At 35.3% G+C, this 27,456-nt stretch overlaps 1 protein-coding gene across 14 annotated transcripts in view; it reads left to right on the forward strand.

The window, feature by feature from the left end:
• The window catches only part of EPS8 (EGFR pathway substrate 8, signaling adaptor), a 166,456-nt gene that overhangs the window by 121,189 nt on the left and 17,811 nt on the right, over positions 1 to 27,456 (forward strand). For 6 of the 14 annotated variants that reach the window (XM_074325972.1, XM_074325970.1, XM_019744784.2 and 3 more), the window contains 10 exons: positions 2,371 to 2,444; positions 3,696 to 3,822; positions 5,522 to 5,610; positions 5,981 to 6,055; positions 11,343 to 11,491; positions 14,139 to 14,322; positions 18,899 to 19,035; positions 22,912 to 23,020; positions 25,825 to 25,968; positions 27,200 to 27,235. In XM_074325972.1, the coding sequence (XP_074182073.1) occupies positions 2,371 to 2,444; positions 3,696 to 3,822; positions 5,522 to 5,610; positions 5,981 to 6,055; positions 11,343 to 11,491; positions 14,139 to 14,322; positions 18,899 to 19,035; positions 22,912 to 23,020; positions 25,825 to 25,968; positions 27,200 to 27,235 (1,124 nt within the window). The remainder of the gene's footprint in view (positions 1 to 2,370; positions 2,445 to 3,695; positions 3,823 to 5,521; positions 5,611 to 5,980; positions 6,056 to 11,342; positions 11,492 to 14,138; positions 14,323 to 18,898; positions 19,036 to 22,911; positions 23,021 to 25,824; positions 25,969 to 27,199; positions 27,236 to 27,456) is intronic. The other 8 variants (XM_074325979.1, XM_074325976.1, XM_074325977.1 and 5 more) reach the window with 3 other exon arrangements.

Here is a 27,456-nt window from a genome sequence, read left to right on the forward strand (position 1 = left end):
CCCAAGTTTTGACTCACCACACTCAAAATACTTTTTGTGTACTTACAATATTTTTGTTGTTGCCATTGTTTTGTGGAGGAGATGTGGGTTTTATTTTGAGAGAGGTCAAAATGGTCTTCCTTGAAAGTTGATGAAGGATAATACATTTTAAGTTTACAAACATTCCAAATAAAGTTGTAAACACATCTGTAAAACCTAATACAATTTACAACAAAGAGAAAATTTACCCCCAGGGGTTTCTGGGCTCTCATTAGATTTTGTCTGAATTACTCCGTGCAATCACATCTGTATAAGGTAAAGTTTTCAAAACTAATTTACTACTGGGCCAAACAGAACACAGTACTTACCATGTGAGGTTCTGTCTGGATCCAAGCCAGTTTTCAGTTGGAAAGATTCCCAAAAGAAGTATCTTTCTGGTCCCTCTGAAGTCTCCTGTTGACTCAGGCTGAGCAACTCCTTTGAATCCTTGAAGTAGTTCTACCCCTGATTTCCAAAAGTTATCTCTGTAGAATAGTGACAATGGCAGTGGGGTTCCTACTTGTGTCACAGACGCTGGAAAATGTCCGAGAAATGCCACATCTCCTCCTCACCTCACCTATCTGGAGTTCTTAATACCGTGTTTCCCCAAAAATAAGACCTGGCCGGACCATGAGCTCTAATGCGTCTTTTGGAGCAAAAATTAATATAAGACTGGGTCCAAAAGACGCATTAGAGCTCATGGTCTGGCTAGGTCTTATTTTCGAGGAAACATGGTACTATATTTCAGTTGCAACTTGCTGCTTCCTGTAGTATATACTATAGCCAAGATAGCAACTAACCACATGTAAAACAGCAACTAACTGGCAAGATTTTATACACATAAATTCTAATTATCTTAAAGCCGTAATAGCCACTAATTAAGTTTCATAAGACTTAGTGATTTCTTCTTTGTCTTTTTTTTTTTTTTTTAAGATTTTATTGGGGAAGGGGAACAGGACTTTATTGGGGTACAGTGTGTGTACTTCTAGGACTTTTTTCCAAGGCAAGTTGTTGTCCTTTCAATCTTAGTTGTGGAGGGTGCTGTTCAGCTTCAAGTTGTTGTCCTTTTCAGTCTTAGTTATGGAGGGCGCAGCTCAGCTTCAGGTCCAGTTGCCGTTGCTAGTTGCAGGGGATGCAGCCCACCATCCCTTGCGGGAGTCAAACCAGCAACCTTATGGTTGAGAGGTCACGCTCCAACCAACTGAGCCATCTGGGAGCTCAGCGGCAGCTCAGCTCAAGGTGCCATGTTCAATCTTAGTTTCAGGGGGCGCAGCCCACCAACCCTTACGGGACTTGAAGAATTGAACTGGCAACCTTGTGGTTGAGAGCCCACTGACCTTTGTGGGAATCAAACCGGCAGCCTTCAGAGTTAGGAGCACGGAGCTCCAACTGCCTGAGCCACCCGGCCGGCCCTCTTTTCTTTCTTTCTTTTTTTTTTTTTTACAAGTATTCCATTTATGGGGAAACTTAGACCTAGAGGAGGCATAGCAATACAGAGTTTTCAATATTTTCTGCAGTTCTCTCTATTGAACATCATGAGTTGTGATGATATATCATGAGTTGTATTTCCATTAGTGAGGACACATTTTTCCTGTTCCATCCATATATTTTTTCCCATTTTTTCCTACTGTCAGATCTTTGTACAAGTATCTGTGTTTAGTGGTAGTGTTAACCTACTTATACCAGGAAGGAATTCATCATTAACATCATGACCTCATCTTTAACATCATGCTCTAGCCAAATGAACTAACTTAATATCTTGAATGTTCTTAAGATATTTTTTCTAATTTGAAAATTCCTGTAGGTAGTTATACTTTCAAAGCATATGGCTTAAAATTAATGAGCCCAACATTGAGGGTTTTAAACCTAAGGACAACTAGAATTTTAAGAATCACTTTATTATTGGAACCCACAATACTTTATTGTGGTAACAATATTGGGATATATAAAAATTAGAAGCTTTGTTGCATTAGAATGAAATGCTACTGTTTAAGAAGAAGGCATTTAAATGTGGGTTTATATTTCTTGTGTAGGAATTATAGGGTGCTAAGTGAGGGCTGTTTCCATAGATAGCTGACAAAAGGAAGAGGGAAGATAGACTGGAAACTATAGGGTGAATCAACATCATAAAAGTGGAAGGCAAGAACTTCAGCTCTGCCCAAGTGCTTCTGTTAGTGGTGACAAGGACGCATGTCATAGATGATGAGAAGAGTTTTGATTTTGTATTCAGGGGAGGTGTTCCCTTTTGCAAATGGCATTCTTTTCTAGCGAATTTGCTGTCCAGTGTTTAATTACTTATATTGGTAATGCTTAAGCAACAGGTTGAAAGAGTTATGATTCTCCTTTCTTTAGTTGAGAAGCTAAGGCCGTATCATGGTCATGAAGAAACACCTGAGATAATGGCAGCCCGCATTGACAGAGATGTGGTAAGTACATTCATTTGTAGATCGTTGGCTCTTTTCTTTTTGAAGAGGAAAAAATGTTAACAAGGAAAATGAAGTTGATTTAAATAAAGATGTTTTGTGGAAACTGTTTTCTCTTTCCATTGGTAGTTATGCCCTTTGAATTATTTTTTTTCTTAACAAATTTTGCATTTATGGCAATATTTAATTTATAGACTTTATGTAAATATTTAATTAGTGATAGAAGAACTAACATATTAACTAGTTTACAAAACAATTTAAATGACATTATCAAATTTGAGGGGTTTTGGTTTTTTCTTGGTTTGTAATTCATAATTGAAATACCTTTTAATATGTCTTCTTGGCATGTATTTAAAATATTTTGTAATGTCTGAGAGATAAACATAAATGACATTTTTAAAGGGCTGATATGTAAATTTTAATTTCTTATAAAGGATAAGGCTAGTTTTATTTCTCCTTAGTAATTTACTTACAAAATGACAATACCCTCTGATATAATCATAAAATATGTTGTCAATATAATTGTTTTTTATACTACACTTACGTTCCCAGCTTATTTGGAAAAAAATACTTAGAGGAATTTCAAGTTTGGAATTTAATTTTTACATAACACTCTTATTATACTTAAAAGGTCATTTAATCCCAGTTTCTAGTCTTTAATTAGAAGAATGCCAAGTTTCACACATATTAGAGAAAGTAAACTAAGACTTATAGTATATGAGATAATCAAAATTGATCTGATCATCCCTGAAAGCATCGTTCATCATCAATTCTATTCTACCATGTAGAAACTCTTACTAGTACCTATTATTGTAGATTATCTATGTGTTTATTAGATTAACACAACATTCTATATACCTTTAATTCTATGAAACAATAGTGTGCTTTAATGGGACATTTAATAGAAAAACAAAATCGCTCAGGGCTCTTCTAACAAAATGTTTCTTAGAATGATTTGCCCCTAACATTATGGAGGAGAACACTATGAAAAAATTAGAGTAATTGAAAATAATAATCTGAGTAAATATTGTGGGTGCTTTCTTGATGTTATCGAAAATACGACAAAATTAAAGAAAACTGTAAATGTCAGACTTTGGCCACAGGTATATTTGGTTCAATTCTTTTTCTTAGAATTGATAAACTTGAAATTTGCACATGGGAGGTTATCGCTTAAGTCCACTCCTCACTTTGTACAGCCAAGGCAAAAATAGTTTTGTTTTGTTTTGTATTTTATTCTGTAATTTCTAATTCCAGCAAATCTTAAACCACATTTTGGATGACATTGAATTTTTTATCACAAAACTCCAAAAAGCAGCTGAAGCATTTTCTGAGCTTTCTAAAAGGAAGAAAACTAAGAAAGGTAAAAGGAAAGGACCAGGAGGTAAGTTGGATTCTCTTAATCTTCTAAAGACTAATCCAGTACTAGGCAGAGTTTCTGCCCTTGTGAACTGCTCAGCAGAACTCCATTGATGTGGAACAAGTTGCCTTTTCTAGTTTGGGATAGCACCAGAGATTTAGGCAGAGACTAGGATAAGCCCAGGGAAGTTTCCATTTTGGTTCCAAGTTGGCTACAGTAAAGAAAGACTCTAGAATACTTTACTGAAATCACAGAGACTCTGAGATTCAACTAGTGCTGGTTTAGTGTTTTCATTAGGGACTGTAAGATTAATGTCTCTTAAAAAAAAGTGATAGCTCTATTCTTCTCATACTTGGATTTATTTTATTGTAAATATAGAACCTCATTTTGTTAAGTAAAAAAATCGACTTTTCTCATTAAAATAGATACAAATGTCAATGGATTTGAATTTTTTTTTTTTTTTTAATCACAAAACTCCAAATTATACATTCAGGTCACATACAAGCAGTTTTTGTGCACATGTAATTTAGCTATTTAAGATGGCCCTAAAATGTATAAAATTGTAATAATGCAACAAACTGCTATAGACTGAAATATATAAAAGAATAGCAAATAAATATCCTTTTCATTACACATGACTTATAGATCTTTGTCTAGCTCATACCTACATCATAAGCATATGAGCTGTATAGACTTATCTTCTAGATGAGTGTGTCTGGATATACCTCATCTCAGTATATTCTGAAATTAAGTATTATTGCTTTCTGATGTCTCAAACCACTTATTATTCCTGTATTTTTTATGAAGGGCATACTATCCTTTTGGTCACCCAAATTCTAAACCACACATTCCTCTATGACTGCATTCCCAAGCTTATAGCCAACATTGACTGTATTTTATCAAGGTCTCTGATATCCACTTTTCTCCCTTTTTGTTTTTACAACCAGCTTCAACCTGTCATTTTTTTACCCAACTTTCTAAGCCTCCAGTCTTTTATTCTGTGAGGATAGTTGTCTTAAAGCTTTAGGACAATCACTTCATTCTTCTGCTAAAAAGAATGTTAATTCCATGTTCTCCTGCTTAAGTCCACTCCTCACCCTGGCAGTCAAGGTCATCCACAATCTAACCTTGACCTACTTTTCTGTTCTCATGTTTCTTCGCTTTAATGTTTGTTGTTTCATGTACATGCAATTTCCTTTTTCCATGTTTTTGCTTATGCTGTTTTTATCCAATGACGATGTTTTTATTACCAAATTGCCTTGGAACAAACCTTTCAAATCCCATCGTCAAAGCTACTTGCCCATGAAACGTTTTTTAGGTATGCATTTTCCTATCTCCCAACCAGGTACAGTGTCTTTCTGTAGCACTTAGTTGGTACATCTTTGTTACTTACCTGATTTATGTCTTCTATTAGCTTTAAAGGCCCTAAGAGCAGGGCTTGTAACTTACACATTTTTAGAGTCTTCACAATGATAAGCACAATTACTGGCACCTAGAAGCACTACAGTATAAATTTATGGAATTGAATGAGTAATTGGTGGTGCTAAAGGTAGAGGAGTCCATTTCAAATGTTGGATCGTCTTCATTTGTTACAGTTAGACTATGAGATGTGGTAAGGTAACTAGGTGGCATGATATCTAGTGTGATCTTAAAATTTTTTTCATTTAATATTTTTTCTTAGCACTTTTTTCTCATCCACCCCTCCTCCTATTTATTTTTTTAGAGGGTGTTTTAACGCTGCGAGCAAAACCTCCACCTCCTGATGAATTTTTTGACTGTTTCCAAAAGTTTAAACATGGATTTAACCTTCTGGTAAGTGAAATTTATTTATGTATAATTAAAAGAGACAAACGAAAGAGATCCTGATTGAACATACTAGGATGTTCCTAATCGAATTAAGAGATAAAATTGTTCTTGTAGATTTTTTGTATGTATTTTTAATTTGCCTTTAATTAGAACAACAGATTATAAAACATGTATATCTAAGAGATTTGATCAAAAAATGACACTTTCTTTTAATCTAAATTTTCTTAATCTGTCTCACCCATGCAAATTCATATACCAAAAGCGAGTCTAGTAGTGAAGAACTCTTCATCTGAGGTTATGTTGGACCTTTTTGACTGTCTGTCTTTTGCTCAAGTACATCAGAGTAATAGGTTTGTCTATTTTCTTAATGTTACAGTCCAAATTGAAGTCTCATATCCAGAATCCCAGTGCTGCAGATTTGGTTCACTTTTTATTTACTCCATTAAATATGGTAAGATTTATATTAATTTAAGAAAGTAAGCATTCTTAGTATGTTTTTCAACTCCAAATGTCTCTTTAGATTATCTAGACAAATTTTCTTCATTACCTTGCATATATATTATTTTTCTTGCCATCTATGTAAACATTGAGAATGTGAAATTTGAGAGATTAAAAGAACATTAGAAATCATGTAGTTCAAACATCTAATTGTACAGCTGAGGAAACTGATGTCTCTGACAGAGCTAGGGAAATGAAATGAAACAAAGATTTATTGGGTAATAGGGTTTTAATATATACTAGTATATAATATAAGTGGGTTGAGTAATATAGAAATTTTTCTCTTTCTCACAAAATAGGCTAGGCATGAGGAGTCCAGTGCTGGATGGATGGCTTTATTTCATGATGTTATTCAGAGACCCAGATTCTTTTCATTGAGGTGTTCTTCCATCACCTGAGCTGTCTCTGATTCAATCATTTGTTCATTTATTTATTTATTCAACGAATATTAATTCACAGCCTGCTATGTGCTTGGCATCATTAGTAGCTCACCAGGAACAAAACAGACATAAATTCTTACTCTCTCAGAAATTATATTATAGTATGGAGGGGCAAATAGTAACCTACATAAATGCATAACTAATACAGCTCACTCAAAATAAATACTATGTGGAAAAATACAGCAGGGAAGGAGAACAGGGAGTGTTTCAGGTATGTGGGGTGTGTGTGTGTGTGTGTGTGTGTGTGTGTGTGTGTGTGTGTGTTGTGGTGTATTACAATTTTTGAATAGGGTTGGTTAAGGGAACAACTCACTGAGAAGGTGTCATTTGAGCAAAAGAAGTAGGAATGAGTCGTGTGGATTTCTAAAGAAAGAGAATTCCAGACAGAACAGCTAATGTAAATGCTCTTAGATGATAACAGTGCAAACCAGGTTCTTGGAATAAATAGGTTTTGTGACTTGAACAGAGTAAGGGAGGAGATCTCAGAAGGAGATGAGGCCAGCAAATTAACAGGACATATCTTACTGGTCTTCATAGGTGATTGTGAAACCTTTGACACTTTTGGAAGGTTTTTGGCAAAAAACTTGCTCTGGCTGCAATATTTAGAAATTTGAGGGAAGAGGCTGAGGTGGCTATTAAAATAATCCAGATGGGAGATTGTGGTATTTGGACCAGGTAACATTGGAGGTAGTAAAAAGAAGTTGGATTCTGGTTATAAACCATAGAATCAACAAGATCTACTATTAGATTGGATGTGCTGTGCAAGAGCCAAGGATATCTCCAAGGTTTTTGGCCTAAGACTGGAAGCATGGACTGATTATGACCTGAAATGGTGAAGACTGTGGGTAAAATGGGTTTTTGGAGGCAGACAAGGAATTCAGTTTTAGACATGTGAAAATTGAGTTATATCCAGATGGAAAAACTTAAATTCGTAGTGGAATATATGAATTTGGAGTTCAGTGGGTAAATCAGGCCTAGAGATATAAATTTGAGGATCATCTGCATATAGAAGTCACTTAAAGCTATGACTTTAGATGGTGTCACCAAGAGAGTGATTACAAATAAAGAAGAGGAACAAGTACTGATTGAGCCCTAGGCAATTTCAGTGTTAGGACAATGGGAAGGACCAGCAAATAAGATTGAGGAAAAACAGGAGAAGAAATGCAAGAATATTGTGGTATTCTAGAAGCCAAATGGTAGTAGGCTCCATAGCTGAGGGGTTAGAGCACTGGTCTTGTAGAAGCCAAATGAAGAAAATGTTTCCAAGAGGAAGAACGGGGCAACTATGTTAGACACCTATGGGGGAAGCTGATTTACCTCCATGTCCTTGTAACCACTGTATAAAGCAAAGACAGACAGCTTTGTCTTTAAGGAGGTGACTCTGAACTTACACAGATAATATTTTCCAGTATCCAGTTGGCCTGAATTTCCTCCTATGGCCACACCTAACAACAAAGGAATATAGTCTCCAACTGAGTGGCTATGTGTCCATCTAAAATATAGAGCATTCTCTTTCTAGAAGGAAGGAAAGAATGGACTCTAGGGGACAATTAGCAGTCTTTGGCGTGCTCACTGTGTTCCTGCTATGGTGATATGCACATGATACAATCCCCCCTCCCCCCCCAGGAAACTTCCTTCACATACATGTATATCTTTAGGTAAGTTATAATTTTTGAAGCTAACAAAGTGGTATGTTGGGAACATTTCCCTTTGTGAAGGAGCGGGATGTTTCCAGGAATTTATCCAGCAAAAGGTTATACCACTTGCGTTATAGGCCAGGATCCAATATACACATCTTCATTTTCTAGATTTTCAATATCTGGGTATATTCTTTCCTTATACATTTAATGAAATAGGCACAGTAATTTACTTCCCTTCCTATTTTATATTTCATATATTTGTAAATAGTACAGTCATGATTTTTCCAAGCTGACATTATGTACAACCATCTTGACCTATAGGACAGTTGGGAGAATTAACTTGAGTAATATTTAAGAACACACAAAGGAAAGTGCTAAAGTTTGGGAAAAGCATGGCAACAGCGAAGCAGATGGAACAATTGCTGGCCTTATAGACAGCTCCCAAAAGACCTTGGGCTATAAATCACCCTTTTCTACAATTCCACAAATGTGATAGGTCATTTTCCTGTTGAGGGGGAGGACAAGTGAGAGAGAAGTGGAAAGGAAGCAGAATCTCTTTCTTTTAAATACTTCCAGGACAGAGCTTCCTATTTTATGGGCTAAGGCAGGAATGTGTGGAGTGGCTGTTAAAGGTTCACCTGGCCAAAGAGCAAATGATTGCCTCATAGAATTACAACAGGAATGATAATTATTAGTAGTGTGTGACTGCTCTGTGTATTATTTCTGTGATTTTTTTTTTAAAGAGTATAAATAGTAACTATATGAAGCAGATACATTTCACTAATTTTGATTTAGAGCATATAAAGACTATGGTCATTGAGTTCTTTAATCATTATAAAAAATGGAGCAAATTCAGTATCTTTCATAGCTTTTACTTGAATATCAGAAAAAATGAAACTCCAAGTAACAAAAAGGAGTAAATCTCATCCTTCTTTCACCAAGGGTAACTAGACAAGACCTGAAGTAGAATATGAAATAAATTTTGCTTTACAAACACAGGAAAATAAGCAACATTATCAGCATGAATGTCAGAACTGGGCAATAAGAGATTAGAAGATGAAAGTTCAAGACCACATCAATAATTTATGAATGCTTCCATATGTTGCTGCTAAATATAGAGCATCAGATTTCTACTTGTCGAGTTATTGTTGAATAAGTCTTGCTTTTATAAATTCTTTTAAAAATTAGATCAAGATCACCCATATGCAAAGAAACCAATTGACAAAACTTACATTCATTAACACATTTGTTGCTATCTTAGTTTGAGTATTAAGAAATATTGTTTATAAAGCAGTTTTTGCCACCTCCTTTCATTCTCCCCACACTCTTTCACAGACCATAAGTAGATATCTAGTCATAACACAGAGTAGAAGTATAAAATAATTGGACTGGGTTCCCTAACATAGAAAATTTAGTCTTTGTGATCAGGCTATGTATCTGAAAACATTGGTTTATTTTATATTTTCTTTTCTCAAATAGGATTCCTTATTAATGGTCTCCCCAGTCATAGTCCTTCTGTTGCTCCATTTAATGTTCTCCCTATAGAGCCCCAGACATTTTACTTGTACAAGAGAGATGGGAAGGAACATTTATTCAGGGCCAACTACCAGCCAGACAAAATTCAGTGGCTTTAAACCTTGTGAGTCCTTCCTTCTACCCTCAGCATCTACATGCAGGCCTACCCACAGCACACTTGCGTGCACACGTGCCTACTCACATTCTTGAGAGGGAACTGTGGACTGTAGCCTTTTATTTACCTTCTTTTGTTTCATTCCCTCGTCCCTCTGTTAAAACAAAGATTTTAATATTCCTCTATTCCTTTACTTCTTTCCTTTTTCCTCTTAGTCATCTCTACATAGTTACTGGAAATACTTATAGGGCTTTCCCCTATAGAAGTAAATTTACTGTGCCAGGTTGTCAAGGTAGATTTTGTTCTCAAATAAGAGTCAGCCTACCTCCCTTATCCTTCATCTTTTCTTTTGTTTATTCTCATTCATTCCCCTGACACTGTGTCTTCGGCAATTCAAAGTCAGGTAAGACTTGGTCCAAGAATTTAAGAGAGGATAAGCTGAAAAATAAGCCGTAAGTTACAGTGTAATGTGTTACTAATGTTTGTAAATAATTTGGGGGATACTGAGGTACATCAGAGTTACACTGTGGGGTTAAGAAGGGCTTCCAGAATAGGTGTTACTTGAGTAGAGTTTGAAAGATGGAGGAAGGGCCTTCTGGGGGAGCTGGAAAACAGCATGTGCAAATACAGCTAGGCATACAACAGCATAGCAGGCTCAGAACACTGGACTGACTCTTGGTCTGGCTCCATTCAAAAAAACAAATCCCTTTCTTTTTGTGCCACATCTCTGGGAAGGTGAGATTTTTTTTTTTTTTTTTTAAATAAAAGGTGTCTGGTTTCTGCTCTAGAAGATAACTACCATTCTTTAATCAAGAAATAGCCCCTGAGAAATAAATTTGGAGCAGTTTTTGGACATCCACTTATCATCACTTTGTTTATTGTAGAGTTGCACTTGTTTGTTTCTGCTAGTCATTAAATTATCCATTTTAAATCAGGGCAATTTCCTAGCATTAAATTCTGGAAAGAAATATATAGATTCAGAGTACCATTTCTCATTCTTCTTTCACCTTTTTCTCTGGATCCTTTTATTTTTGTTCATCTTTATAGGCACAGCCACAGACTGTTAACTTGAACCTCTTTCCCTTCATAGTCCTCTTTTCTAGAACCATATTTTTCAAGTTTGGCATAATAGATTTTCCAGTAGAGATACATATATTAAAAAACAAAACAAACAACCAAAAAAAAAAAAAAAACAGACTTGGTTAAACCATCTGACTTAGAATTCTCTGGGGAGCCATTCTTTTTCCATGTAAAGTACAGTCACATGCAGCCAATAGACAGATCTTATGAAAACTGTTAAACTATAACTTTTCATTTTAGATTACTAGGCACAAATTGATGTGGCAAACTGTGGACAAATTGATTTGGCAAGCTGTTTTTCATTCAGTAGTGCATTGTACAACATCAAAATTTGATTTGAGTATATAAAAACAGTGCTTTATTTTGGCATGGCTTTTGTCTACATATTTTGAATATATACTTACAATAATCATCATTTTCTTACTAAAAAATGATTTATTGTCATTTTAGGTGGTACAGGCAACAGGAGGTCCTGAGCTAGCCAGTTCAGTTCTCAGCCCTCTGTTGACTAAGGACACTATTGAATTCTTAAATTATACTGTCAATACTGATGAAAGGCAGCTGTGGATGTCACTGGGAGAAACTTGGATGAAACCCAGGTAAACATATATGAGTTTAGCATTTAATACCCATGATACTTTAAGTATTGTTCTTTATTTATTACATGGATCTAACAAGACATTTATGTAACCTTCTATGTCTGAAAAAACCTAAACCCTTAAAAGTCTAAAAGTGTAGTGGAGAAGACAGAAGTATGTATGCAATATAAGGCATGATAAGTGCCAAGAGTGACTCATAAATAAACTACTGGTGGTTGGCAAGATGGACCAGTCAGGAAAAGGATTTAAAGAGGAGGGTAGCTAGCTTTCAAAGAAGAAGTGATATTTAAAATCAACAGATAATAATAGTAAGTGTGTATACACACACATGAACATACACATGTTTATATACATATTGTATTGCCATTAACTCTTCCATTCACTTTGCACAGTTACTATTATTATTCCTATTTTACAAATGAAGAAACTGAGGCATAGAGCGGTTAAATAATTTGGTCAAAGCCACACAACTCATAAGTGGCAGAGCTGGGATTTGAATCTAGGCAATTTGGCCCTGGAGTTGATGTTCATAATTGTTTCGCTAAGCTGCCTTTCAACACAATAAGTAAGTTTTCCACGAATGCAAAGCAGGAAAAGGGCCCTCCCAGTAGAGAGAGAAGCTCGAGGGAAGTCATGAAGGGAAGTCAGGAGAATGGAGTATGGATATGGGTTTAGCTGGGATGTAGACTTTGGGTAGTAGGTGATTGTGGAAATGGGGCAGAGGAATGGTGTTCAGTGAGGTATACAGAAATGAGCAGGGCTGTGTTGTGAAGGCCCTCGACGCCATGCTAAGGAGTTGGAACATGGCTCTGTAGCTTGTGGAGAACCAATCACTTTGTGAATAGGAGCGTGATAATAACCACATCTGTGTTTCAGAAAGATCATTATGGCAGCTGAATCTACTGTGTTTCCCCAAAAATAAAACCAGGTCTTATATTAATTTTTGTTCTAAAAGACGCATTAGGGCTTATGTTCAGGGGATGTCATCCTGAAAAATCGTGCTAGGGCTTATTTTCTGGGTAGGTCTTATTTTGGGGGAAACGTAGTAGGAAGGACAAGAACAGAAGTAACTAGAGGCAAGGAGGCCCCTTGGGAGGACAATGCTATAGTGGAGGGTCTGTTAATCAGCACTCTCCGGGACCAGAGCAATGGCAGTGGGAACGACAGGGATGAGGGGGTAATTTTAAGAATTCTATCTTGTCAAAAAAGTGATTGTGGAAACAAATCATTAACCATTGTTAAAGTTTGCTGAGCAAAGCAAGTTATTAAAATGTTTCTTTTCATTATGTGTAAATAAACAATTTTTGCTTTCTTTTCTTCCCAATCTTTCTAGATTTTTCTCACTAATTAAAGTGAATTATTCACTATGGTCACTTAGAAGCTTATCTTCTTAATGCTTTTCAAGAGGTTCTATTTCTATTTCCATTTCTATTTCCTAATGCTTTTAAAAGGGTTAGCCTAAAAGTTACGGACCAATTCATGTATATTTTTTTCTCCTTTTCTTCTGTTGAAACACATACAACCATTCCCACTTATGTTTTGGACTTTGGTAACTGCTTGTGTTAGAATATGGTGTATACTCTTTAAAAGCACTGCAGTTGTTTTTATATTAAAATATTTTTAAAATTTATTTACATTATTTGTATATTAATATAACATACTATTGCATACTATCTATATATCATTCCATGTAAAAACTGGTTAAATATATTTCTTATATCTTGTGATTTTATGCTAAGCCTAGGTAAGATCTTTTCATTTTTAAGAGTATCAGGGAATCAGTATACTGACTTTAAAACTTATAAAGATAAAAAGAATCATTAAGGTACATAATAATCGGAATAAAATGCCTAACTTCATCATGGCATAAATATAACCTGAAGAATTGAATCATGTGCGAAAAATACAAAAAACATATTGTAGCTGAAATGAAGCTATAATTTTTGTCCAGGTTATTTTTATGATTCATAAGTGATTAGGAGCTTCTAGAAATAACTCTCATTCAGAGTGGTTAAATAATGAATGAGTAATGATTATGACTACAGGTTAGTCCTAACTTGATTTTACTGATGAAAACATCGCTGATATATTTAATTTATAAAATGGGTAACGTTATATTTTAGGGGACTTCATAACTTAAAAAAATCATAAACCTTGAGAACTTTTTCTGCTGTTTCTCTATGAAAAGTATATGTGCTACCTGGAGATCTCATAATGATGGGAGGGCAGGAAGGGGAACAACAATCTGAAACCACTTTACATACTAGAGTAGAAGTTTATGTTCTAAATATCACATTTCTAGCTTCACATTTCCTTCCTTCCTAAATTTTCAAAAACCTATATCCATGCTTAAAAGTTGAATCAACGGAGAATTGAAGCATTGTGGTGAAAACAGATAATGAAGCACTATTCAATCTTCTTTTCATTTTATGGATATTCAATATGAGTCTAAACATGTTTACTCTCCTTTTTTTGGCAGAGGGAGGGCAGATTAGGTATGCATGGTTTCTGTGCGCTGTTTTGTGCTTTTTTTGTGTGTGTTTTATGGCTAGCCTCACGAAAGGTAACCTTGAGCATGAATACATTTCTTAATCTTTTTTTTTTTTTTTTTTTTTGTGTGTGTGTATATCTTAATGCCCTTCTACAGAACAGAGTGGCCAAAAGAGCAGTTTATTCCACCGTATGTTCCACGGTTCCGCAATGGTTGGGAGCCCCCAATGCTGAACTTCATGGGAGCACCAGTGGAACAAGATCTTTATCAATTGTCTGGGTCTGTGGCAAATGTAGCCGATCATCAACACAGACATGAAACGAAAAGATACTCCCCTGAGGTAAAGGATTTTTTCAACATATCTTTTGCAGCAAAAGCAATGATCTGTGCATTTTCTTGTAACTGTGATTGTGAGTTCTAATTTTATCTGAAGATTATTCCAGAATCAATGTCTAAACATCCTGCTGTCCTTGGTGACTTCTCTCTCACCCCTTTGTCATTTTTGTGTCCTTTGCTGTTTCCTTGTGAAGCCCAGCAGGAGCCCATATCATTCCTTCCAGCCTGAAAGCCCTTCTCCTACCCACCCTGCCACTGCTCCCTGAGCCTCGGTGATCCTGGCTTTTTGAAGTCAGGGAATTGCCCTATTGCCACTTGGCTTATTCTTTCTATTTTCCGCTCTCATCATCAGACCCTCAAGACAGTTCCCAGAACCCAAGTCTTCTAAACCTGTCCCAAGCAGCTATTTCCTCAGTCCATCTATGCTTCCTCCCTGTCTCCCTCCCTTTCTTTCTTCCTTTATTTTCTTTGCTTAGTTTTAAACCTCTGGAGTCCTATCGACCTGGCTAGAAGGCCAGAGCTTCTCCTGGACTCCAATCCCAGGTTCAAACGATCATTTATAACACTATTACACCTTTAGTAAATGATACAATTTATTGTATCTTTTAAGCACTTAGTAAGCTTCAGAGTAAACCTATTCGGGGAGCAAAGTAAGAGATTGAAATTGGGTATGTTGTCTCTTCACTTTCCTTAAAGATGATTTTTCTATGACTCTTCTTGCTCTGTCAGAAAAGAAGATTAAGCATTGCTTAATGCTGAACCAAACCGAAGAGGATGATCAGAACCAAGGAATTACATGAATGAAGTCTAGTTTAAGAAAGAACAGCAAATGATGACTAGATCCTCCTTGAAGTCCTGTTCATTTCCTTTGTTTAATTGCTTAGATTCATTTCCTCAGACTACTGTGGATATTTATAATGTGGCAAATATGATATCAATGAATAAATTAGCAAACCAGAGTTAAGTCCTCACTTCTGAGGAAAAACATGTATATAAATTAAATTTCTTAAAATTGTTCCCTTGGACAATAACCATGATATTCTAAAGATTGGTTAAATTCTGAAACTTTAAAAATAAAGCAAATGTACTACTTGGAAAGTACTTGTTTTCTAAGGAATGTTTTTTGCCTCTGGCTACATATAAAAGTAGAGGTGGATTCCATAACTACCCTTCCCTCTAACTGAGTGATTAAGAAGATGACTTCATAGGTTGGCAGGCAAGGCATACATCCCTATCTGTAATTTTACAGTTCAGAGCTCATCACTATGAATTTTCTTTCCTCATAGAGGTTAACATTTCTAGAGGGAAAAAAAATGTAATCAAACATGAAATTATGATACACTTGCTGTTGCTATAGTTACAACTGACTATTTTCAAATCATAGAAATTTCTGGCTTATAGTCTTCATATCTTAAATCAGAAAATATATCCACTTTATGATGTATGTCTCAGAAATTCACTTTTGTGAGTTCTTTTTCAATTTGTGTGTTTAAGAGAGAGTACTGTGTTCTGGGCTTCCAGTAAAAAAGTTTATTTACTCTCATTGAATAAGTAATTTTAAAAGAATGATTGAGAATATTTCCTTATAATGAGTTGTCCTTTTCCTGTTGTAAACTGTTTTCCATTTTTTTGGCTTAAGTACTTACTCATATGTTAAAAATAAAATGAAAGGCACCTGCTAGCAGTTCTAGGGAATTTTATGTCTTAATATTTTGTTGGAAGCCAAATCATGCTGATTTAAAATACGTGAAAAAAGCAATCATCCCCCAAAGAGAGATTTTATTATACTTTATTGCTACTATAATAAATACACTCAGGACAAGAATTGGATGATTCACGATCTGGTGGTTTTGTTTAGAATCGAAAGGCGTAGGTGAAGTGCAGTGACAATCATGGTGGCAATACTCACCTTCCTTACTTCTTCTGAACCAGCAGCAGCCCTAAACAAGGTTGTGTAGTCATCATAGTTAGTCATTTGTCGTCATTTCTCTCCTCCCTTCTAAAATCCCCTATCGCTCTCAGGACCCAGTGATTTCATACTGGCTGATCTCCCTCTGTTATGTTCAGAGCGAGGCAAAGGTAGGGGTGATTCTAACAGCTTCTTGTACACCTTCCTTTATAACAGCCTTTAATAAAAAATTGCCTAATCATCTAGTTCCTGTACTCTCTCCTGGGGAAATGATAAACTAAATTAGCTAAGCCATTTGTTTTTTATTTTATTTTTAATTTCATCTTTATTGAGGTATAATTGACAAAAAATTATAAGATCTTTAAAGTGTACATTGTAGTTATTTGATATATGTAGACATTGTGAAAGAATTCCCCCAATCTAGTTAATTAACACTTCCATCAGCTCACATATTTATCTTTGTTGTTGTTCAGAACATTTAAGTTCTACTCTCTCAGCAAATTTTAATTATACAACACAGTGTTAAAAACTGTAGTCACCATGTTTTACATTAGATCCTCAGGCTTTAGTCATTTATAGCTGAAAGTTTGCTCCCTTTTACCAATCTCTCTCTGTTTCCCCCAGCCCCTGGCAACCACTTTTCTACTGTTTCAATGAATTTCACTTTTTTTTTAGATTTCACATATAAGTGATACCATGCAGTATTTGTCTTTCTCTGCCTGGCTTATTTCACTTAGCATAATGTCGTCAAGATCCATCCATGCTGTCACAAATGGCTGGATTTCCTTCTTTCTCATGTCTGAGTAATCCGCTGTAGTGTATCTATCTATCATCTATCTATTTGACATCTTCCTTACCCACTCATCTGTTAATGGACACTTAGGCTGGTTCCATATCTTAGCTATTGTGAATAATGCTGCAATGAATATTGGGGTGCAGATTTCTCTTTGAGATCCCAATTTCATTTCCTTCAGTAATATACCTAGTATTGGGACTGCAGAATCATATAGTAGTTTTATTTTTAATTTTTTGAGGAACCTCCATACTGTTTTGCATAATGGCTGCACCAATTTACATTCCCACCAGCAGCACAAATGTTCCCTTGTCTCTACATCCTCTCCAACACTTTGTTATCTCTTGTCTTTTTGATAACAGCCATCCTAACAGGTGTGAGGTGATATCTTGTTGTGTTTTTAATTTGCATTTCTCTGATGAACAGTGATGTTAAGTACCTTTCCGTGTAGCTGTTGACTATTTGTATGTTGTCTTTGGAAAAAGTCTATTCAGTTCCTCTGCTCACTTTTTAAATTGGATTGTTTGGTTTTTTTTTGCTATTGAGTTGTACAAGTTCTTCATATATTTTGGATATTAACCCCTACCTAACACATGAGTTGCAATATTTTCTCCCCTTTCATAGATCGCCTTTTCACTTTGTTGATAGCATACACTAAGGTATTTAAATGGTAAAAATTGTTTTTGTGTGTGAAGTGCAGAATCCTAATACGTCGTCCATAGGAGTAATGTAATGTGGGTATTTTGACATCAACACTGGTCCATTGAAGCCATCTCACCTACTCTGTCTGTAGATAAACTCGGCCCTACTCCTGCCAACTTTGTCATTAGAATTAACTTTAGTGAACACATGTCTAAGACTTATCTGAAGCACTCCCAAATTCAAATACATAAACAATTGAAATAGCCAAGGAATTCCAGTGCTTTAGGGTCTATCACGCATATCTCATACCTCATTTTATGTAAGGTAAAAATACAAAATCTTTAAGTAAAATATTTTTGGTTTATTTCTTTGTTTTCTCCCCATAGCTTTAAAACCATGATGCTCAATAGGACCCTTACCCCTCACTTCTCCGTCTTCGCTAGCCCAGTAGGCTCATGTTTAACTGCCAAAGAAGGGACTCCAACATTGCCTTCTGGACTATTGATTATCAAGATCAGTGCGTTTCTCCCTTTCTGTGTTTTCCTTAACAGTAAATTTGATCGTAGTGATGCCATTTAAAAAAAAAAAAAAAAAGTGTCCATATATATTTTAAAAATGAGAAAATAATTTTAATGCAGCATTCAGTTGATTTTCATGCAACAATATTTACCGTGCTAGAGTGGTAAAGGGCTGTTTCTACACATAGTAAGCAAGGGTTAGGGTTTTATTGTTGTTTTAAAACCAATTTTATTTTATACAAGTATTACAGCCTACCTAATACTAAAATCACTTACTAATGAAATTTCTGAGGAAAAAATTTATAGGCATACCTCATTTTATAGCATTCTGCTTTATTGTGCTTCACAGGTGTTGTGTTTTTTTGCAAATTGAACCCCAGACCCTTCAGCAGAAAAAATATTACTACTTGCATTATTGCAGTGCTCGCTTTATTGTGGTGGTCTGGAACCAAACCTACAATGTCTCCGAGTTATGCTTGTATTGTTTTTATACCTGGGTGTTTCCAGAATTAAGATTTAGTCTTTGCACTATTTACTTTTCTCATTCTAAGGAGGTCTTTGACAAAAATGTATCAACCCTATTTTATAATTTATTCACTTACTGGTCAATCACTTGAAAATGATACTGATCACAATACAGCGGAGGGTTTTTATTGACTGACGTCAGTGCTCATTCAGTTAGGATTGGTGATCCTTTAATCTCTCCTCTGTCTTTCAGCAGTCCAGTGTGTTGGAGTATGTTCCACCTCCCCCCGATGGGTACGCATTCAATAACATCTACACAAGAGAGCCCCATCTGGACCAAGGGGATGCTGCTGTTGCTTTTAAGCCAACTCCTAATCGCCATGTGGACAGGTAACATTGCATGGGCATCATTTGAAGAGTTGTGGAATCTAATTTAGTGCAGATAGAGGTGCCCGTGTCTGCACTGTTCACTTCTTTAAACTTCCCATCTGTCCATTGTTTGATAAAGTTTCAGTTATTCCTTTATAGAACTGGCTGAACAAAGCCTCCAGTCTATAATTCCAACTGGAGGACCTCCAGGCTTTAATTCTAACTTAGTACAACTGCCTTTGGATGACTTTCACTTTTTAAAAAGATGCTTTTGACAAAATCTGTGATTAAGAAGAAAGAAGAATTGTTTTGAAACTCTGCTAGTTTGTACCAGATGGTCTCTAGGATCTTTCCAGCTCTGTAACTTTTAAAGGAAATAATTTCCATCTTTCTCTCTCCCAACAAAAATAAACAAACATTCCTTTAGATAGAAATATTTAAACTAAAGATAAACTAAATATTTCAAAGAAGTCAAGGCCTTATTTGCCATTTCATCTTAGTGTATTTTATTCTCACTTTACAGTTTTACATTTCTTTGATTTTTCCATATTTTCTCTCTTAAAAAAACTTAATATAGGCTAAGATGGAGAACTGAGATGGGTAACAAATAAAGGAATTGGAATAGGCTCAGTTTTTCAATCTTGTTTTCCAGCCACTGCTAGTGAGGTTGACACATAGGCCAACCTGTGTCCATAAGAGAAAGAAAAGGAGGTGAAATATCGGTAATAAGAATCTGGAGAGTGACCATTCAAATGAAATGGGGTAGAGACCTTGTTCTGTACTTTCCTTCCTCAAAGTTTCTCCCTTTATGGGTGTTGCGTGCCTTTTATTTATTTGTTTATTTTTCAGTATGCTTTTTCTTAATAGAACCTAAAGAAGGTGGGATTTAAAATCTTTGTTTTCTGTTGGGAATGATGACAGAGGTAATACTTAAGTAGAATGCTGTGAAAATTATACAGGTATGATTCTAAGGGCACTAACATATAAAACTGATGCAAAGAAAAGTTAGCAAAGAATAATACATTTTGAAAATGCTAACATATGAAATACATTTTAATTATAGATTCAAGTGTTAGTAGATATAGCTGAAAATCACCTTTAAAATTTAAAAATTATTTCATTGGAATTCTTCTTAACTAACTTATTACTCATCCTAGTATTCTCTTTTCCCTTTTTTCTTAGATGTTAATATTTGAGAAATCATTTCAGATTAGTGATTCTTACCTTATCTTTGTGTTTCAAAACGCCAGTGAATTGGGATGGTTTTTCACCGCTAGAAAACCACTTGGGTACATTTCTCATGTGTGTTCAGAGAGCTGTAATATCTATTGATACTAGAAAACTTTTATTATGGTTCATTTTAAGACCACATCTAGCACATTGTGAGTACTCAGTTAAGTGTTTGTAGATTGATTTGATTGATTGATTGAATGACTCAATATGTGATAATGTATCTAACATGTTAGACTCACTACCTCTTTTGTCCTTTACCCACAAATCTATAAGGTATAGTTTTACTAATGGAAAAAACTCTGCCATTTATTTTGGACAGCTTACCACAAAGTCTTTTAAAAGTTTACCTTGATATTTATAGATTAGCAGGGGAGTTTACCTTTGATTTACTGATTTAGTTATATCCCTGTATCCTATCTACTTTCAAAATGGATTCAGGCAGCTCACTTAAATTATATGTACTTAAAGTAGTGTCAATATTAAAAACTAAATAATGAAATAAAGTGCAAAATTAAGGAATCAAGAGTGAAGACAATAATTAAAATTTTTAAAGTACAGGTTGAAACTGATTGAATTTCAAATTTGTCTTTGAGGTTCCTGGCTGTTCCTCAAAAATATTTGTCTCATGGAACTTTACATAGGAAGTAAGGGATGAAGTAAGGGACATTATTTTTAAAGATATTTTTCCTCATTCAGAGACTGCTGTGGTGGATTTCATAAGGTTTATTTTATAACCTTTGATAAATAAAGATTTAAAAGGAATTTAGTGAAGGAAATTCCATGAAGGGATATTCAAGTATGTACATAGGTTGTCAAAATTTAGCCAGAGACAGAAACTTTTAAAAATTGGAGTGGCCAGGTAGCTCAGTTGGTTAGAGCGCAGTGTTCTGAACAACAAGGTTGCTGGTTCGATCCCCAGATAGGCCAGTATGAGCTGCGCCCTCCATAACTAGATTGAAACAACTACTTGACTTGCAACTGATGGGTCCTTGAAAAATACACTTAAATAAATAAAAGTTTTAAAAAAATTAAAAAATGAATGTAGTGGTGAGTAGATAGTATATATCATTATGGATCTCATCTCTTAGCTGGACTATTACAATAGCAGCTGAATAGTTGATAGACATCTGGATCATTGATGTTCTCTGCTGGTAAGAAAATTGGTCATCATTATTTCAAAAACTATCTGAACATTCTGGTCTGATATGAAATACACAGAGGTTTGACATTTATTTTTATAATATTATTAATCTTAAATTCTGTTACATGCTAGGATTGCAGTAAATACCATATGAAGTATATTCACTCTTCAGTGAAATTACCATGTTATTAGGGAAATTACCTGTTGAATTTGTAGCCTTCACCTTTTGATGGGCTATTAGTGTTTTAGGGAAGTCTCAGATCATTGCTCTCTTCGTGTCTACTCTTTATTAAGTGTGTACTATCATTCCAAATCAGAAATAAGAGATCGTATCATTTTTATATATTCTAGGTCTTTAAGAAACTTTGGTACATCTGAAAAATTACAAAGTGTGATTTTCAGATTGATAGCTATGGTCAGTGTAATATCCAGGTCTAATCTATAGAAAGCAAAAAACTAAAGATTTGTACATTCTAGAGTGCTTTATAAGTGCGTGCTGGGTAATCACTTCTGAGACAGGCAGGATAGCAAAGATTTCAAAGAGAAATGCAGCAAAGTTTTCTAACCTGATTCTGATCACAGTGACAGAATGACCACTTGACAGGAGGATGACCAAACATTTTTAGCCCCTTTTGCTTTTTATTTTGTAGAGATGTGTGAGGAAAAGTGGGAATATACATGGAGATTATTAGGGAGTAAAATTAGTAAAAAAAAAAAAAATACTGAAAGTTATTATTTTATTATTGAAATGAAGAGAATAATATTAGCTCATTGTTTATATATCAGGTTTTATTGTATTATCTATAAAAGTATTTTTAATTATGCTGTTAAATTTATTGATGATAATTTAATGATTAAAAGAAGTATTTGTTTTTTTAAGAAACATTTTTATTTGTTAAATATTGAACTCTTAGACATGCTCTTACTATTAAAATAAGTTTATAGTGAATTAATTAATTAATTGGGAAGTGGTATATTGTTCTTCTACATAATCCATACCTCCCCTTGCAGTTTAGATAACTGGATAAAACTTTCCCAAATATTGACACTTAGTTATAATTTTTTAAATGTATATTTGGTTAATGAATTGAACATACTGCTTTAATTAGTGAAATCAGCATATAATTTAAATTACTACTATGGAAATTATCTTCAGTCTTCTTTAATTTTATGAAAAATGCTAACATTGATCTTTATCCTAATTCTTTCATGATAGAGATACTAATTACCAAAGCAATATCCAGTATCTATATTTAATGGTTAAAGAATTCATAGATTTGCATTCCAGACTTGGCTGATTTTGCATTATTTATTATTGCCCTAGCTATAGTTTATTCATTTTAATAGTGATAACCCCAAAGTTTCTTTTAGTTTTCATATTCTGTAAGATATAATAAAACTAAACTATAAGAATAATCTGTCAGAATGTTTTCTGGTAGGAATTGGCTTGTCTTAATGTTTGACTTCTGTTTTCTGGCTTTAGGAAGAGCTTGCAGAGTAATCTTTTCTCTTTCTTTTTATAGAAATTATGATCCACTCATAACACAACCCAAGAAATATGCCAAATCCAAGTATGACTTTATGGCAAGGAACAACAGTGAGCTCTCAGTTCTTAAGGATGATATTTTAGAGGTAATAGAATTTTACCTTTATATACTCTTAATAAAGTGGATTTATTATATTCCTCTTTTGGTATATATTTGAGCCTCCCTCAATATATACCCTCAATATTTTTTGTTTGTTAGTTTGTTTGGGTTTTTTTGGAGCAGTGAATTGGATTTCTTGGCTTTGTGCTCTTCCTTCATGGGATTTGTTCATTTTAGAATTAAGGCTGTTTGTGGATACACCATAATATATATTTTTAAATTTTTATTAAATGTATCAGGGTGACATTGTTTCATAAAATTATATAGGTTTCAAGAGTACATTTCTATAAAACATCATTGTGTGTTCACCACCAAGTTGAACACAAAATGGGATCACCGTTATATTTGATCACCTTTTCCCTGTTCTGTCACCTCCCTTTCCCCCTTACTCTCTGGTAACCACTAATACTAAACTGTTGTATGTGTCTATGAGGTTTTGTTTCTTCCATTGTCTTGGTCATTTTTTTTTTTTAAGATTCTATTGGGGAAGGGGAATAGTACTTTATTGGGGAACAGTGTGTATCTCCAGGACTTTTTTCCAAGTCAAGTTGTTGTCCTTTCAATCTTAGTTGTTGAGGATACCGTCCTGCCCCAAGTTGTTGTCCTTTCAGTCTTAGCCGTGGAGGATGCAGCTCAGCACCAGGTCCAGTTGCCGTTGCTAGTTGCAGGGGACACCCCCCCCCACCCCGTGGGCGTCGAACCAGCAACCTTGTGGTTGAGAGGACATACTCCAACCAACTGAGCCATCCGGGGGGCAGCTCAGCTCAAGGTGCCGTATTCAATCTTAGTTGCAGGGGGCACTGCCCACCATCCCTTGTGGGACTCAAGGCATCGAACTGGCAACCTTCTGGTTGAGAGCTGGTGCTCCAATCAACTGAGCCACCCAGGAGGCAGCTCAGCTCAAGGTGCCATGTTCAATCTTAGTTGCAGGGGCGCAGTCCACCATCCCTTGCGGGACTTGAGTGGAACTGGCAACCTTGTGGTTGAGAGCCCACTGGCCCATATGGGAATCGAACCCACAGCCTTTGGAGTTAGGAGCACGGAGCTCCAACCACCTGAGCCACTAGCCGGCCCTGTCTTGGTCATTTTGCTTTCAGTTTTATATCCCACATGTGAGTTAAGTCACATGGTTCTCGACTTTTTCTGTCTGACTTATTTCGCTTAGCGTGAAAATCTCAAGATCCATCTGTGTTGTCACAAATGCACTATTTCATCTTTTCTGGTGGCTGAGTAGTATTCCATTGTGTATATATACCACATCTTCTTTATCCAGTCATCTATCAAAGGACACTTCAGTGGTTTCCATGTCTAGGCCACCATGAATAATACTGCAATGAACACAGGGGTACATATATCTTTGCAGATAAATGTTTTCAGATTTTTTTTGGTAGAGACCCAGAAGAGGGATTGTTGTGTTGTATGGTATTTCTATTCTAAATTTTTTGAGGAACCTCCATACTGTTTTCAATAGTGGCTCTATCAATTTACATTCCCACCAGCAGTATATGAGGGTTCCTTTTTCTCCACAGCCTGTCCAACACTTATTACTTATCTTGTTGATGATAGTTATTCTAACAGGTGTGAGGTGGTATCTCATTGTGGTTTTGATTTTCACTTCCCTAATAGCTAGTGAAGTTGCGCATTTTTTTTCATATATCTGTTGACCATTTGTATGTCTTCTTGGTAGAAGTGTCTCTTTAGTTTCTCTGCCATGTTTTAATTGGATCGTTTGTTTTTTTGTTGTTGAGTTGTACGAGTTCTTTATATTTTTTTGATATTAGTCCCTTATTGGAGGTGTTGTTTGCAAATATCTCCCATTTGGTTGGATGTCGCTTTGTTTTGTTGATGCTTTCTTTTGCTGAGCAGAAGTTTTTTACTTTGATACAGTCCCATTCATTTATTTTTTATTTTACTTCCCTTGCTTTTGTGGTCAAACCCACAATATCCTCTCTGAACCCAAGGTCCATATAGTACCTATGCTTTCTTCTATGCAATTTAATGTTTCAGGTCTTATATTTAGGTCTTTGATCCATTTTGAGTTAATTTTGCTATAGGGTGACATATAGCAGTCTAGTTTCATTCTTTTGTACATGGCTTTCCAATTTTCCTAGCACCATTTATTGAAGAGGTGGTTTTTTTCCATTGTATGTGTTTGGCTCCTTTGTGAAAAATTATCTGCCAATGTATATGTGGGTTTATTTCTGGGTTCTCAATCGTATTCCATTGGTCTGTGTGTCTGTTTTACTGCCAATACCATGCTGTTTTGATTATTGTAATTAGAGAAAACATTTCCTTCTTTATATCCTAGTACCCTGGCACAAATGTACCCAGCAGTGAATGAACTAATGGTTGTGAGAATAATCTACCGTGACTCCCAAATCTCTTTTCTTAGTTTACAACTGAGTATTCATCTTCTTTGATGTATGATGTGGGATAATTACAGTAGTTTTTGTAAAAAAAAAAAAAAAGTTTTCATACTTTTCCTTTCTATTCAAAGAATGGAGACAATACATAGTCATCTTGGTTATCTATAAGTACTTCAGATATATTGCAAGTAAACATTCTTGAGAGGTAATACAGGCCATGGGTACTGTGGATTCATACCTGTTTTATACTAATAATTGTAATACTTAGTGTAATTCCTAGGAATCATTCATCCTACAATATGTTGATGCTAAGTCAACTTAATAGAAGTAAAAATAGTTTCCTGGTCTAGGAACAAAAATTGAATTCCTTCATAGGTTGGTTTTTGTACAGGAATGACGCCTTTATTTTCTTGCATAATGACAGATCCTTGATGATAGGAAGCAATGGTGGAAAGTTCGAAATGCAAGTGGAGACTCTGGATTTGTGCCAAATAATATTTTGGATATTGTGAGACCTACAGAATCTGGATTGGGGCGTGCTGATCCACCGTACACGCATACAATACAGGTAATTATGATTTTTGAGCAAAATTAAACATTTTAAAATTTTTAAATTCATCACTCTTAAATAGGATTTAGATACCTTTTGTGTATTAATCATTTTGAGAATTGTTTTACAATTTATACAGGTTTTTCCTAGGGTAGTTCAGAGGCAATGGTGAGGGACATAGGGAAGAATTATACATATGTTTTATGGTTTACTTCTTCAGGAAATGGCTCAAAATGTTTACCAGCAAATGACTGTTTCTCTGGCTGCTATTTTTTCCACCCTACAATATTTCTGACATTTTGAGAAATCGTATTTCTGCCTATTCACTCTTACCCATAGCCCTCCTATTCAGTGGCTTCCTCTTGCTAGATGATGGCACTGAATGGCTGAAATATATAGCCGTTCATCCTCACTGGCCTTTGCCCTCATTCTCTTAAATTTTCTGCCACTGACCAACCTCGAACTTACCTCACCTTACACTCACATCTGAATATTTATTTATTTGGACTATAGTATTTTTCCTCTCTTGATTTTAAGATCAAAGTGTACATGGGTACATGATATAGGTGACATGGGTCAGACTCTCTCTTCTTGATCATTGAAATATTCTTGAGTCCTTTGCCGTATTTCCAGGATTTCAGTGATCCTGGTTATCTCATTCACCCTAACATCTGGATTCTCTTCCTATTAAAGTATTGAGATTTTGGGGCTGTGACAGGACCTCTAGAGTTAGATCTGCCAACAGAGACAGAATAGATGGACTATCCTGTGTATAGACTCTGAAACCGTGGTGCCTTCTTTCTCATGTCCCCAGGAAGAATTCTTTTAATTTTCAGAATGTTGAGCAAAAGATCACATCTGACCAAATATTATAATAATGTCTTTAATTTGAGTAGAAGGTACATAGAATATGTAGAGAAATTGTTAATTTTCATGCCTAGGCTTAGTAAAATATATTGCCCAAACCTAGAATTGTGGTTGTGTGCTGCCATCACCATTCATTTAGGTACTTCTGGCTCCTCGTGGGATTGAAGCCTCGTACAGGTCCTGCAGTTATGCAGAGTGACTTTGGGCTTTATTAGAATCCAAGAATCAAGCAAACGTTTAAAATAAAGAACTAGTGCACAATTTATATATTTTCATAATTTAAAACGATAGCAATGGAACTTCTGTTTGCTGTGCTTATGTTTGGCTGGCCTGACGTGCATATATATTATGTACTTATTTTATGTTCATCATTTGTCATTAGCTGTTGATGCCAAAGAAGGAGTTTGAGTTATTCAAGGTACGGTCTACTCCATTTCCCATGGATTTTTGAAGTGAATTTTCTAACTTAGTTTTAATACCTTTTTCTTTCCTAAGTTCTTAGTGTTCTGATTTTGATATGTGGTTACCTGACATAATATAGGATTCTGTCTGCTTTACGAATGCTAATTCTTCATGTTCTTTGCTATAGAGGTTTTTGACTGAATGCCATAAACAGTGTTAAAGAGTGTATGCTTGAAA

This window comes from Rhinolophus sinicus, linkage group LG02 (assembly GCF_036562045.2).
Source record: "Rhinolophus sinicus isolate RSC01 linkage group LG02, ASM3656204v1, whole genome shotgun sequence".
NCBI classification, from domain to species: domain Eukaryota; kingdom Metazoa; phylum Chordata; class Mammalia; order Chiroptera; family Rhinolophidae; genus Rhinolophus; species Rhinolophus sinicus.